We start from the raw sequence: 16,608 nt of genomic DNA, 5'->3' as shown, positions 1-16,608 counted from the left end.
CTTGGCTTTGAATAGTGCAGCACAGTAATAGGGCTTTCGGCCTAACTGGTCTTGGTGATTATGCGACACACAAACCTCCTTGCACTCTAATGACCTCTTCCCATCCTACCCCCTGTCTCCCTCTGTTCTCAGTCACGCTTTCATCAAACCTTCCATAAAACACCTTGGTGTGATCTCCTTATTCTGGATTCCTTCAAAAGTGGAACGTTACTCCCTGTCCCGCCTCCCTGTCGAAGCCATTCATAATTTTAAAGGCCTCTATCAGGCCTTTCCCAAGAGTTGCACCTGCCAATTCCGGAGGGTGAAGCTTTTTTTCTGCGCCTTCTCCGGAACTTTTCCAATGATGGAAAGACCAGATATCCTTGAAGGGGCAAGGGCAGAATCCATTTGGTTGGAGTTCAGAAGCAAAAGATTCCCTCAAACTTGGGGTATTCCAAAGGCTTCAGATTGGTGAGAGAGAGAAAAACAAATCTGCAGGGAAATGGCAGACAAGAAGTGATGATACTGAGGGACTTTACTTCCCCAAATACTGACTGGGATAATGTTGGAGTAGCAGATAAGGAGCGGTTGGAATTTCTGAAGTGTGTTCAGACGGATGGCACGGTGGTTAGCACTGCTGCCTCACAGCGAGGCAGGGACCCGGGTTCCATTCCCAGCTTTGGTCACTGTCTGTACGGAGTCTGCGTGTTCTTCCCGTGTCTGCGTGGGTTTCCTCCGGGTGCTCCAGTTTCCTCCCACAGTCCAAACGACATGTTGGTTAGGTGAATTGGCCATGCTAAATTCTCCCTCACTGTACCCGAACAGGCGCCGGAGTGTGGCGACTAGGAGATTTTCCTGGTAACTTAATTGCAGTGTTAATGTGTGACACTAATTAGAATCATAGAAACCCTACAGTGCAGAAAGAGGCCATTTGGCCCATTGAGTCTGCACCGACCACAATCCCACCCGGGCCCTACCCCCATATTTACCCACTAATCCCTCTAACCTACGCATCTCAGGACACTAAGGGGCAATTTTAGCATGGCCAATCAACCTAACATGCACATCTTTGGACTATGGGAGGAAACCGGAGCACCCGGAGGAAACCCACGCAGACACGAGGAGAATGTGCAAACACCACACAGACAGTGACCCAAGCCGGGAATCGAACCCAGGTCCCTGGAGCTGTGAAGCAGCAGTGCTAACCATTGTGTCACCGTGCCGTGGTATTAATAAACTTAAACTTAAAAAGGAAAACCTCCTTGATCAATATGTTCTTGACCCAACTAGAAAGAATCTGGTGCTGTGAATTGAGATGGACCAAGTGGACTCAGTCTGTGGGGGAACATTTGGGAAACAGTGATCACTGTATCATAAGATTTAGCATAGTAATGGAGAACAGCAAGGAACAATCTAATATAGAACTACTAAATTAGAATAGGGCTCATTTCAATACAATGAAAAAACCAAGAGTAAAATGGAACCCAAGACTGCGAGGAGAAACGGTAATGGAACAATGGGTGGTCTTTAAGGAAGAGATACTTCAGGCACAGACAAGGTACATTCAAACAGGGGTGAAAGGTGAGGGAGCCAAAAACAGGGCATCTTGGATGATGAGAGAGATAGAGATTAAGATATGATGCACGTCATGTGAATTCTTGAAGTGAGAACCAGGACAAATATAATAGGTTACGAAGGGAAGTGAAGAGAAAAATATGACAGGCAAAAAGAAAATAAGAGAATAGAATGCCAATCAACATAAAACGGAATCCAAAACTCTTCTTATGGCATGTAAATTATAGTTGGAGGTGGGGAGGGTCTTATTAGGGACAAAGAAGGTGATCCATGCTTAGAGGCACAGGGCAAGGCTGGAATACTGAACAAGTTCTTTGTATCAGTGTTTACTAAGGAAGAGGGATATGACAAAATATCGATGGAAGCAGAGATAGCAAAGACAATGGACAGTGTGAAAATTGAAATGGAGGAGGTACTGGAAAGGCCGCTCTTGCTTAGGGTGGATAGTTCCCCTGGTACAGATAGCTTGGCATCCCAGGTTGCTAAAGCAAGTGGGGGTGGAGATAGTGGAAGAGCTTGCCATAATCTTTCAATCTTCCCTCCATGAGGAAGTGCCGAAGGATTGGAGAGTGGCAAATCTGACAACAGTCCTAGCAACTACAGGTCAGTCAGTTTAACATCAGTGATGGGTAAGGTTTTGGAAGCCGTAGTCAGGGAAAAGAAAAATTAACCCGGCACTCTGAGAGCTTTAAGTTAATTAAGCAGAGCCAGCACAGATTTGTAAAAGGCAGGCTAATCTAGCTGAAATTTTTGATGAAGTTACAGAAAACTAATCAAATGCCATAGCATAACAAAGGATACTCATTGGGTGATATTCCAAAATTGAAACCTAATTAAGCAAAACACAATAAAGATAGCAGGGCAGGTGATGTGCTGTAGCTGTGGTATGCGGGGTCTGGTGGACACCAGTCTGATGGAAACTACTTCTGCATGCAAGTGGAGTCTACTTATGGTTTGATCTGGTTTCTGAGTCTGCAGCTCGAGGAGCTTGGGCTCAGAGTTGTTGTGTTGGGGTCTGAGCACCGGACATTGCAATGCATTGGGGAAGGGCAAAGTTACCGGACACCAGGGGGAGTCACATACCTTAGGCAAGGTACTTCAGACTTGGTCAATGGTCAGGAACAGGACGGTCAGACTAAGAGAGAGGCAGGAATAGGGACCCAAAAGGGAGTAATGTAGGCTTTATTACTTGACCAATAGGTTTGATGTTCTTGCAGCTTGGTGTGGACGAGGGCAGGGGCTGCAGGGAGGATGAGCAAACTGACTACGGCACCATGGATCAGATTGCCAATCACGTGGGGACAAGTAAAAATAAATGTATTTGTAGTAGGGGACATTATAGTTCGAAGGATCTATGTTCTCCGTTCTCTGCAACCAAGGGCTTGAGTGCTGATGGCTATGCTATTTACTTGGTGCCAGGATTCAGGGCAAACAAGGAACTGCAATGAGAGGGGGAAGATGCAGTTGTCATGGTCCATGTGGGTATGCAGGACCAAGAAAGAGGTACTGCTAAGGGATTATGAGCAGCTAGGGGCTTTACTAAAAAAGCAGAGCCACAAAGGTGATGATCTCTGGATTACTTACTGATCCACAAGCAAATTAGCACAGGGTAAACAAGGTTAAAAAGTTGAATACGAGGATCACCATGGCTAATCCCCCCTAATTTACACATCTTTGGACACTGAGGGGCAATTTATCATGCCTAATCCATTTAACCCACACGTGTTTGGACTGTGGGAGGAAACCGGAGCACCTGGCGGCACGGTAGCACAGTGGTTAGCACTGCTGCTTCACAGCTCCAGGGTCCCGGGTTCGATTCCCGGCTCGGGTCACTGTCTGTGTGGAGTTTGCACATTCTCCTCGTGTCTGCGTGGGTTTCCTCCGGGTGCTCCGGTTTCCTCCCACAGTCCAAAGATGTGCGGGTTAGGTTGATTGGCCAGGTTAAAAATTGCCCCTTAGAGTCCTGTGATGCGTAGGTTAGTGGGATTAGCGGGTAAAATATGTGGGGTGGGATTGTGGTCGGTGCAGACTCGATGGGCCGAATGGCCTCCTTCTGCACTGTAGGGTTTCTATGATTCTATGATTCACCTGGGGGAAACCAGGCAGACACAGGGAGAATGTGCAAACTCCGCACAGACAGTGACCCGAGGCCGGAATCGAACCCGGGTCCCTGGCGCTGTGAGGCAGCAGTGCTAACCACTGTGCCACCGTGCTGCACAAATTGGAGGTGTTTTCCTACATAACAGCAGCAACTTTACTCAAAAACAGAGAAGTGTTCGAAGGACGTGTGATATAAATGTAAATTCTTTCTCCTCCAAAGTTAGGGTGATTCCTCCCCATCACCCCCTCACTACTCCCATTCCCATGGTCCGATGTCTAGAATAGGGAAATGATAGATTAGAGTTTGCTCTGTGTCTCATTCCCTGTCACCCGCTCTTACCCCTTGAGAACTGACTCGGATGAGAACACGCCTGTATATTTAACATAGGCTAATTTCCCGAGGCGATTCACAGAGGCCTAGCACAATATAACAGGAGCTCAGACCAAAAAGGAGGTAGAAAGAGTGGATATGAGTGTTTGAAAGGAGGAAGGGAGGAGAGAGAGCGGTGGAAATCCCACAAAGTGAGGCCAAACTGAGAACATGGCTGCCAGATGTGGAGTCAATCAGGGAGAGGGAGATGATGGGGGTTATACAGAGGCCAGGGTTTGGGGAAGGTCAGAGGACTACAGTGGGTTGTAGAGGTAAGGACCAAAAAAAACCATTTAAATATGAGAGTGAGAATTTTAAAATTGACTCCAATGTAAGTCAGCGATTACAGGAGGGGACAGGGACGACGACAAGGGTTTGAGCAGCAGTGGAGCTGGGGTGGCATTGGGCAAGAGTGATAGGGTGCTACGGCTGCCTTCAAACTGACTGGAGCTGGGTTCAGTCCAATCTCAGGGTTAACTCTAGATTCCCTGAGTATTGACCACATTGTGCATTGGGGTCTGGAGTCACAAGCGAGGCGCAGACTGGGCAGTGTAACTAAGGGGACACCGGGGTTCTTGCACTGATCATCAGATTACTGAAGTGACATTACCACTGGGCGATCCTAGCTGATACTCGGCTCCATTCCAAAACAAGAGTGCCTATTCTTATAATACCCAGCAGGTGGAGCTGATGTGCTGTTTATATTCAAGGTGAGCAAATTGACAGCACAGAGACAGGCCATTCGGCCCAAACTGCTCTCTGCCAGTATCCCTACTCCACCCCCTCTTCATCTCACCCTGGCAGAATACCTTTCTATTCCTTTCTCCCCTATTTGTTGGATTAATGCTCTTCACCGTGCGATAGCGAGTTCCACATTCTCACCAGATTCGCAGGGTAAATTTTGACTTCCCAATGGGATTTATCAGTGACTGTCACAGGTGGCCAGGTGGAGTTAAGTTTCAGATCTTTCCTCATCTAATTTAATGCTGGAACAGGCTCAAGGGGCTGAATGGCCTCCTCCTGTCCCTATGATGCTGTTTTGATGTTTATGACTCTCCCAGTCCTGGTCGCTGCACAAGAGGAAGCATCTTCTCTCTCAGCAGATCACCCCTCAGTCTTCCCTGTCCCAGAAATTCCTGTTTGTTATATATTTCAGGGTCACACTTGTCAATCTTGCTGCTTTTCTTCTCCTGTGTTTCTATAGCTTGATTATAATAAAGGCAAGAGCTCATTGTGTGGTGTTACTAAGATCTAACACCAGCTTAATACAACCACTCTATATTGTAATGCTACGTCTCCGTGAACACGAGTGATCCGGATTACAAACCAGCCGAAGGGACTGTAGGGAGGGGGTCTTCCTCAGATTGGCATGAATCTCCTCACAGCGGAGTTCCCCAGACGCATTCTCTGCTGAGCGGCTGTTAATTTGCTCCAGGCTGGACGATCGGAATCTGCTCAGTTTATTCACTGTGTTGTGTCCCAGCGTGGAGAAGAATGCTCGCAGGGCGGAGCTGGATTTCTGCCTCTTTGGACTGTGCCGAGCTCCAGGGTTACTCCCAGTGACACTGAACGAGAAGACAGTGTCCGTCACATGCTGCTCACACTCACACACACAGACACTAATACACACATTCACTCACACACACACACACAGACACTAATACACACATTCACTCACACACACACAGACACTAATACACACATTCACTCACACACACACACACACAGACACTAATACACACATTCACTCACACACACACACACAGACACTAATACACACATTCACTCACACACACTCACACACAGACACTAATACACACATTCACTCACACACACACACACACAGATAGACACTAATACACACACACACACACTAATACACACATTCACTCACACACAGACACTAATACACACATTCACACACACACACACACACACACAGACAGACACTAATACACACACTCACACACAGACACTAATACACACATTCACTCACACGCACACACTCACACACAGAAACTAATACACACATTCACTCACACACACACACAGACACTAATACACACATTCACTCACACGCACACACTCACACACAGACACTAATACACACATCCACTCACACACACACTCACACACAGAAACTAATACACACATTCACTCTCACACACACACACAGACACTAATACACACATTCACTCACAAACAGACACACACACATACACACACACACAGGCACTAATACACACATTCACTCACACACACACACATTCACTGACATGCACACAATAACACACACACAGGCTCATCAATACTTTACATTACAGACAGGGAAAGGGCATGGTCCCACAATCCAAACAGTGAGGGAGGGTGGGTTACACCGGGAATGAGGGAGGGAGGGTGGGCTACACCGGGAGTGAGGGACGGAGGGTGGGCTACACTGTGAGTGAGGGAGTGGGGGTGGGAGGGTGGGTTACACCGGGAGTGAGGGAGGGAGGGTGGGTTACACCATGAGTGAGGGAGAGAGGGTGGGTTACACCGGGAGTGAGGGTTACACCAGGAGTGAGGGAGGGAGGGTGGGCTACACCGGTAGTGAGGGAGAGAGGGTGGGCTCCACCAGGAGTGAGGGAGAGAGGGTGGGTTACACCGGGAGTGAGGGAGGGAGAGTGGGTTACACCGGGAGTGAGTGAGGGAGGGAGGGAGGGTGGGCTACACCGGGAGTGAGTGAGGGAGGGAGGGAGGGTGGGCTACACCGGGAGTGAGGGAGGGAGGGAGGGAGGGTGGGCTACACCAGGAGTGAGGGAGGGAGGTTGGGCTACACCGGGAGCGAGGGAGGGAGGGTGGGTTACATGGGGAGTGAGGGAGGGTGGACAGACTGGCCAATGTCATCTCACGGGGCTGCGGAGAGTGCAGTGGCACTGAGACTCACCCTGGTACCGAATGGCCCTCCGAAGGCCCACTGGCCAGGTAGTGGCTGGGCTCCTCCCCACAGCGGCCTGCTCTGGTTCCTGGCTCGCTGGCATTCGGTCCTGGCAGAGGAGGCTGTGCCAAACTGTGGTGCTCCCCCGGGACTGGAGCTGGATCCTCCTGGCTGGTAGTGTTGTCCTGGGGCCGAATCTTCGCCATCGTGGAATGTCTTTGTGCTTAACGGAAAGAGAGAGAGAAACTGTAACAAAATGTTGTCAGGATCCTGTGATTCTAACTTAAAGCCGATGGGAATTACATGGCCAGCGAATGGAGTGGAGGTAAAACTGTGCTTGGATAACACTCGTGCACAAAATAAACATCTGGGCCACAATTACAACTTTTCACTGGGGCCCCCAGCTCTGATTGGATGTCCTCCTAAAGGTTTCATCATAGAAAGAGTAGAGCAGTGGGGTTAGTCAGTCTTTCAATGGGCTGAATGGCCTCCCTCTGGAATAATCTATAATTCAACCACATCTGCCACCTAACCACGCGCCATTGGTTAGGGGCACATCCATTTTTGTGACATTCCACCTTCTCATGGCCAATCAGGAAGCTGCCAACCCCTCGGTTACTGACAGAATCGACCCAGCAATGCTGCCCAAAACACACTTCCCAGCCGCCCTTCAACTGGACAAAAAGTTTAAAAACAAGAGGATCCTTTGTAAATCGTCCATCTTCATTTTCTAAAAATCAAAATGCTGCAGCTGCTGGAACTCTGAAAAAAAAAGCAGAGAATGCTGGAATTGCCCCACAGCAATTGTGGAGAAGGGGGGGCGGGGGGAGAGAGAGAGAGGGGGGGGGAGAGAGAGAGAGAGGGGGGGGGAGAGAGAGAGAGAGGGGGGGGGAGAGAGAGAGAGAGAGGGGGGGGAGAGAGAGAGAGAGAGGGGGGGGGGGAGGTGCGGGAGGTGGAGAGAGAGAGAGAGGGGGGAGGAGAGAGGGGGGGGGAGAGAGAGAGAGGGGGGGGGGAGGTGCGGGAGGTGGAGAGAGAGAGAGAGAGGGGGGAGGAGAGAGGGGGGGGGGAGAGAGAGAGAGGGGGGGGGAGAGAGAGAGAGAGGGGGGGGAGAGAGAGAGAGAGGGGGGGGGGGAGAGAGAGAGAGAGAGAGGGGGGGGAGGTGCGGGAGGTGGAGAGAGAGAGAGAGAGGGGAGGAGAGAGGGGGGGGGAGAGGGAGAGGGAGGAGGGGGGAAGGGGAGGGGGGGGAAGGGGAGGGGGGGGAAGGGGAGGGGGGGGAAGGGGAGGGGAGGGGGGGAAGAGGAGAGAGGGGGGAGGGAGAGAGATAGTTTCTAGGCCGGATTCGCCTCTCGGACTCTCCAGATTAGCCCACTAGCGATTTCAGAGGTGCACACCCGACTCAAGTTGATTATGTCTGGGATTTTCATTGCTTTACGCAGGGTGAGCTGTAACACAGTGTGAGAGGAGTGTGGATGTGCTGAGGCCTGGTTGAAAGGCCGGACTTGGTTGTCAGGGATAGCAGCCAACTTTGTCCTTGTGGTCTCTAAAGCTTGTCCTCCCTCCCATTCACCACCAACACTGTTATTTGTCATTTATATTAATGATTTGGATGAGAATATAGGAGGCATGGTTACTAAATTTGCAGATGACACTAAGATTGGTGACATAGTGGACAGTGAAGAAAGTTATCTCCAATTGCAACGGGATCTTGATCAATTGGGCCAGTGGGCTGACGAATGGCAGATGGAGTTTAATTTAGACAAATACAAGGTGATGCATTTTGGTAGATCAAACCAGGGCAGGACTTACTCAGTTAATGGTAGGGCGCTGGGGAGAGTTACAGAACAAAGAGATCAAGGGATACATGTTCATAGCTCCTTGAAAGTGGAGTCACAGGTGGACAGAGTGTTAAAGGAGGCATTCGGCATGCTTGGTTTCATCGGTCAGAACATTGAATACAGGAGTTGGGACGTCTTGTTGAAGTTGTACAAGACATTGGTAAGGCCACACTTGGAATACTGTGTGCAATTCTGGTCACCCTATTATAGAAAGGATATTATTAAACTAGAAAGAGTGCAGAAAAGATTTACTAGGATGCTACAAGGACTTGATGGATTGAGTTATAAAGAGAGGTAGGATAGACTGGGACTTTTTTCTCTGGAGCGTAGGAGGCTAAGAGGTGATCTTATAGAGGTCTATAAAATAATGAGGGGCATAGATCAGCTAGATAGTCAATATCTTTTCCCAAAGGTAGGGGAGTCTAATACTAGAGGACATAGGTTTAAGGTGAGAGGGGAGAGATACAGAAGTGTCCAGAGGGGCAATTTTTTCACACAGAGGGTGGTGAGTGTCTGGAACAAGCTGCCAGAGGTAGTAGTAGAGGCGGGTACAATTTTGTCTTTTAAAAAGCATTTAGATAGTTACATGGGTACGATGGGTATAGAGGGATATGGGCCAAATGTGGGCAATTGGGATTAGTTTAGGGGTTTTAAAAAAAAAAGGGCGGCATGAACAAGTTGGGCCGAAGGGCCTGTTTCCATGCTGTAAACCTCTATGACTCTGTGACTCTAACACAGCCCCTCCTCAATGCTCCCTCATATAAGACATGCCACCATTGCCCCATTCATGCCAAGCAAAACCATGAGAATAATGAGATTAAGGCCGAAAAGTGCAAGTGAAAGGAAAGATAATCTTGTTTTAGCTTTTGGATGGCATTTGTTCATCATTCTGCCATTCACTCCTCCGCGAGGAACATTGTTTGTTTCTTTACCCAATCCTGTTAACATTCCCTTTGGTTATTCCCACCAACTCTTATCATCTATTGTCTCCGATCTTCCATCTAATCACAGACCTTCCTTTGTCCACCCTCCTCCCTTTTATCTCCTTGAGATCTGTTACATTTCTAATGTGTCCTGGTTATACTGAAAGATCATCGACTCTGAACATTCACTCTGTTTCCCTTTCCACAGAGGCTGCCTGATCTGTTGGGTTTTCCCAGCACTTTCTGTTTTTGATACTTATCTGGTGTTATGGATCTGTTTGATGTCTCAGTTGATCGGGGTGGCACGGTGGTTAGCACTGCTGCCTCACTGCACCAGGGACCCGGGTTCAATTCCGACCTCGGGTCACTGTCTGTGCGGAGTTTGCACATTCTCCTCGTGTCTGCGTGGGTTTCCTGTGGGTGCTCCGGTTTCCTCCCACAGTCCAAAGATGTGCGGGTTAGGTTGATTGGCCATGCTAAAATTGCCCTTAGTGTCCTGAGATGCGTAGATTAGAGGGATTAGTGGGTAAATATGTAGGGATATGGGGTTAGGGCCTGGGTGGGATTGTGGTCGGTGCAGACTCGATGGGCCAAATGGCCTCTTTCTGCACTGTAGGGATTCTATGTGACTCTATACACCAGACTGTGGGCAGCGCTGTTCTCCAGTCCCATGTTAACCCTTTACATGACAATGACATGCAGTTGCATGCAGCATCATACCAGTTAATATTTCTCACAGCACTGATGTGGAGGTCAGTTTTGCAGACAATGAGGGTAATCCTGGAAGAGTTATGATCAGCTGAGCCAGTGCAGGCATTTAAAATGGCGAATTGCAGATGGCACAAAGGTTCCTCTAATGGGAGCAATGAGCCAAAGTTCCGTGAGGCGGCCAGTAGGAAAAGGAACCGTACCTCAGCCGGAGTCACATGATGGGGGGGGGGGGCATCGAGGGGTCTGCCAGGATTTCCTGCTATGAATGGTGGGCAGCATCGACACCGTGAGTTGGTGGGCAGCGGTTTCTCTTACACACATTCCCGTAGGAAATGAGCCGCAGCTCATTAGTCAGAAATGGGCCCCTTGCCAGCAATCTGTGCTGTGACTAAATCAGCACTAATTGCAACACATCATTTGCAATTTCCCATAACATTAGCAGAATTCCCTCATACAAGCTGCTAATGAAGATTACACCTGTCACATCAGTTCCTGATCAATGTGCTCAAACAGGAGGGTAACCCACCTGAATACAGCATCAGATTGCTGACTGGTGTTCATTTTCCCACCCATTTTTCCTCCACAAACTAAGGTATAGACATTCAATTTCTTTGCAGAGTTCCCCTGGGGGTTGCTTTGAGCTGGACTAGCCATTTAAATATTGTGTCAACGAGAGTAGGTCAGACGCTGGATGAGTAACTCACTTCCTGACTCCCCAAAGCCTGCCCACCATCTACAAGGCCCGAGTCAGGAGTGTGATGGAATGTTCTCCATTTGCCTGGATGATGCAGCTCCAGCAACACTCCAGAACCTCAACACCATCCAGGACAAAGCAGCCCTGCTTGATTGGCACCCCATCCACCACCTTCAACATTCACACTCTTCACCACCAATGACAGTGGCAGCAGTGTGTACCATCTACAAGATGCACCGCAGCAACTCACCAAAGCTTCTTCGACAGGACCTTCCAAACCCACAATCACTAAAAGATAAAAGCAGCAAATGTGTGGAAAAACCACCACCTGGAAGTCACTCACTATTCTGACTTAGAAATGTTTCATCATTGGTTCATTATTGCTGGAACTCCCTCGCTAACAGCATGGTGGATGTACCTACACCACATGGATGCAGTGGTTCACGAAGGCAGCTCACCACCACCTTCTCAAGGGCAACTAAAGATGGGCAATAGATGCAGCATTCATGCACCACCAATGATGGATGCGAGACAGCATCATCAGACATGGATGAAGGCATCCACATAAACATCCATGCAAAATATGGCTGAATTTGGGGTGAACTGTAACCCGGCACTGACTCTGGGATACGCTGTAACCCGGCACTGACTCTGGGATACACTGTAACCCGGCACTGACTCTGGGATACACTGTAACCCGGCACTGACTCTGGGATACGCTGTAACCCGGCACTGACTCTGGGATACACTGTAACCCGGCACTGACTCTGGGATACGCTGTAACCCGGCACTGACTCTGGGATACACTGTAACCCGGCACTGACTCTGGGATACACTGTAACCCGGCACTGACTCTGGGATACACTGTTACCCGGCACTGACTCTGGGATACGCTGGAACCCGGCACTGACTCTGGGATACACTGTAACCCGGCACTAACTCTGGGATACACTGTAACCCGGCACTGACTCTGGGATACACTGTAACCCGGCACTGACTCTGGGATACACTGTAACCCGGCACTGACTCTGGGATACACTGTAACCCGGCACTGACTCTGGGATACGCTGTAACCCGGCACTGACTCTGGGATACACTGTAACCCGGCACTGACTCTGGGATACACTGTAACCCGGCACTGACTCTGGGATACGCTGTAACCCGGCACTGACTCTGGGATACACTGTAACCCGGCACTGACTCTGGGATACGCTGTAACCCGGCACTGACTCTGGGATACACTGTAACCCGGCACTGACTCTGGGATACACTGTAACCCGGCACTGACTCTGGGATACACTGTAACCCGGCACTGACTCTGGGATACACTGTAACCCGGCACTGACTCTGGGATACACTGTAACCCGGCACTGACTCTGGGATACACTGTAACCTGGCACTGACTCTGGGATACACTGTAACCCGGCACTGTCTCTGGGATACACAGTAACCCGGCACTGACTCTGGGATACGCTGTAACCCGGCACTGACTCTGGGATACACAGTAACCCGGCACTGACTCTGGGATACACAGTAACCCGGCACTGACTCTGGGATACACTGTAACCCGGCACTGACTCTGGGATACACTGTAACCCGGCACTGACTCTGGGATACACTGTAACCCGGCACTGACTCTGGGATACGCTGTAACCCGGCACTGACTCTGGGATACACTGTAACCCGGCACTGACTCTGGGATACACAGTAACCCGGCACTGACTCTGGGATACACTGTAACCCGGCACTGACTCTGGGATACACTGTAACCCGGCACTGACTCTGGGATACACTGTAACCCGGCACTGACTCTGAGATACACTGTAACCCGGCACTGACTCTGGGATACACTGTAACCCGGCACTGTCTCTGGGATACGCAGTAACCCGGCACTGACTCTGGGATACACTGTAACCCGGCACTGTCTCTGGGATACACAGTAACCCGGCACTGACTCTGGCATACGCTGTAACCCGGCACTGACTCTGGGATACACTGTAACCCGGCACTGACTCTGGGATACACTGTAACCCGGCACTGACTCTGGGATACACTGTAACCCGGCACTGACTCTGGGATACACTGTAACCCGGCACTGACTCTGGGATACACTGTAACCCGGCACTGTCTCTGGGATACACAGTAACCCGGCACTGACTCTGGGATACACTGTAACCCGGCACTGACTCTGGGATACACTGTAACCCGGCACTGACTCTGGGATACGCTGTAACCCGGCACTGACTCTGGGATACACAGTAACCCGGCACTGACTCTGGGATACACTGTAACCCGGCACTGACTCTGGGATACACTGTAACCCGGCACTGACTCTGGGATACACTGTAACCCGGCACTGACTCTGGGATACACTGTAACCCGGCACTGACTCTGGGATACGCTGTAACCCGGCACTGTCTCTGGGATACACAGTAACCCGGCACTGACTCTGGGATACGCTGTAACCCGGCACTGACTCTGGGATACACTGTAACCCGGCACTGACTCTGGGATACACTGTAACCCGGCACTGACTCTGGGATACACAGTAACCCGGCACTGACTCTGGGATACACTGTAACCCGGCACTGACTCTGGGATACACAGTAACCCGGCACTGACTCTGGGATACACTGTAACCCGGCACTGACTCTGGGATACACTGTAACCCGGCACTGACTCTGGGATACACTGTAACCCGGCACTGACTCTGGGATACACATTAACCCGGCACTGACTCTGGGATACGCTGTAACCCGGCACTGACTCTGGGATACACTGTAACCCGGCACTGACTCTGGGATACACTGTAACCCGGCACTGTATCTGGGATACGCAGTAACCCGGCACTGACTCTGGCATACGCTGTAACCCGGCACTGACTCTGGGATACACAGTAACCCGGCACTGACTCTGGGATACACTGTAACCCGGCACTGACTCTGGGATACACTGTAACCCGGCACTGACTCTGGGATACACTGTAACCCGGCACTGACTCTGGGATACACATTAACCCGGCACTGACTCTGGGATACGCTGTAACCCGGCACTGATTCTGGGATACGCTGTAACCCGGCACTGACTCTGGGATACACTGTAACCCGGCACTGTCTCTGGGATACACAGTAATCCGGCACTGACTCTGGGATACACTGTAACCCGGCACTGACTCTGGGATACACTGTAACCCGGCACTGACTCTGGGATACACTGTAACCCGGCACTGACTCTGGGATACGCTGTAACCCGGCACTGACTCTGGGATACACTGTAACCCGGCACTGACTCTGGGATACGCTGTAACCCGGCACTGACTCTGGGATACGCTGTAACCCGGCACTGACTCTGGGATACGCTGTAACCCGGCACTGACTCTGGGATACACTGTAACCCGGCACTGACTCTGGGATACACTGTAACCCGGCACTGACTCTGGGATACACTGTAACCCGGCACTGACTCTGGGACGCACTGTAACCCGGCACTGACTCTGGGACGCACTGTAACCCGGCACTGACTCTGGGATACACTGTAACCCGGCACTGACTCTGGGATACACTGTAACCCGGCACTGACTCTGGGATACGCTGTAACCCGGCACTGACTCTGGGATACACTGTAACCCGGCACTGACTCTGGGATACACTGTAACCCGGCACTGACTCTGGGATACACTGTAACCCGGCACTGACTCTGGGATACACTGTAACCCGGCACTGACTCTGGGATACACTGTAACCCGGCACTGACTCTGGGATACGCTGTAACCCGGCACTGTCTCTGGGATACACAGTAACCCGGCACTGACTCTGGGATACGCTGTAACCCGGCACTGACTCTGGGATACACAGTAACCCGGCACTGACTCTGGGATACGCTGTAACCCGGCACTGACTCTGGGATACGCTGTAACCCGGCACTGACTCTGGGATACACTGTAACCCGGCACTGACTCTGGGATACACTGTAACCCGGCACTGACTCTGGGATACACTGTAACCCGGCACTGACTCTGGGATACACAGTAACCCGGCACTGACTCTGGGATACGCTGTAACCCGGCACTGACTCTGGGATACACAGTAACCCGGCACTGACTCTGGGATACACTGTAACCCGGCACTGACTCTGGGATACAATGTAACCCGGCACTGACTCTGGGATACACTGTAACCCGGCACTGTCTCTGGGATACACTGTAACCCGGCACTGACTCTGGGATACACTGTAACCCGGCACTGTCTCTGGGATACACAGTAACCCGGCACTGACTCTGGGATACGCTGTAACCCGGCACTGACTCTGGGATACACAGTAACCCGGCACTGACTCTGGGATACACTGTAACCCGGCACTGACTCTGGGATACACTGTAACCCGGCACTGACTCTGGGATACACTGTAACCCGGCACTGACTCTGGGATACACTGTAACCCGGCACTGACTCTGGGATACACTGTAACCCGGCACTGACTCTGGGATACACTGTAACCCGGCACTGACTCTGGGATACACTGTAACCCGGCACTGACTCTGGGATACACTGTAACCCGGCACTGACTCTGGGATACACTGTAACCCGGCACTGACTCTGGGATACACTGTAACCCGGCACTGACTCTGGGATACACTGTAACCCGGCACTGACTCTGGGATACACTGTAACCCGGCACTGACTCTGGGATACACTGTAACCCGGCACTGACTCTGGGATACACTGTAACCCGGCACTGACTCTGGGATACACTGTAACCCGGCACTGACTCTGGGATACGCTGTAACCCGGCACTGACTCTGGGATACACTGTAACCCGGCACTGACTCTGGGATACACTGTAACCCGGCACTGACTCTGGGATACACTGTAACCCGGCACTGTCTCTGGGATACGCAGTAACCCGGCACTGACTCTGGGATACGCTGTAACCCGGCACTGACTCTGGGATACACAGTAAACCGGCACTGACTCTGGGATACACTGTAACCCGGCACTGACTCTGGGATACACTGTAACCCGGCACTGACTCTGGGATACACTGTAACCCGGCACTGACTCTGGGATACACTGTAACCCGGCACTGACTCTGGGATACACTGTAACCCGGCACTGACTCTGGGACGCACTGTAACCCGGCACTGACTCTGGGATACGCTGTAACCCGGCACCGACTCTGGGATACGCCGTAACCCGGCACTGACTCTGGGATACACTGTAACCCGGCACTGACTCTGGGATACACTGTAACCCGGCACTGACTCTGGGATACACTGTAACCCGGCACTGACTCTGGGATACGCTGTAACCCGGCACTGACTCTGGGATACACTGTAACCCGGCACTGACTCTGGGATACGCTGTAACCCGGCACTGACTCTGGGATACGCTGTAACCCGGCACTGACTCTGGGATACACTGTAACCCGGCACTGACTCTGGGATACACTGTTACCCGGCACTGACTCTGGGATACACTGTAACCCGGCACTGACTCTGGGATACA

The 16,608-nt window shown here is 51.0% G+C and overlaps 1 protein-coding gene across 3 annotated transcripts in view; it reads right to left on the bottom strand.

The window, feature by feature from the left end:
* The window catches only part of LOC144497164 (uncharacterized protein KIAA1614-like), a 90,534-nt gene that overhangs the window by 18,465 nt on the left and 55,461 nt on the right, over positions 1 to 16,608 (bottom strand). For 2 of the 3 annotated variants that reach the window (XM_078217967.1, XM_078217968.1), the window contains exons 6-7: positions 6,951 to 7,164; positions 5,352 to 5,589 (exon numbers count right to left, since the gene is read on the bottom strand). In XM_078217967.1, coding sequence (XP_078074093.1) covers positions 5,352 to 5,589; positions 6,951 to 7,164 — 452 coding nt within the window. The remainder of the gene's footprint in view (positions 1 to 5,351; positions 5,590 to 6,950; positions 7,165 to 16,608) is intronic. The other variant, XM_078217969.1, reaches the window with a different exon arrangement.

The sequence above is a fragment of the Mustelus asterias genome, chromosome 8, assembly GCF_964213995.1.
Source record: "Mustelus asterias chromosome 8, sMusAst1.hap1.1, whole genome shotgun sequence".
NCBI lineage: Eukaryota > Metazoa > Chordata > Chondrichthyes > Carcharhiniformes > Triakidae > Mustelus > Mustelus asterias.
Note: the sequence above shows the minus strand (reverse complement) of the source record. Positions and strands in the feature narration are given on the sequence as shown.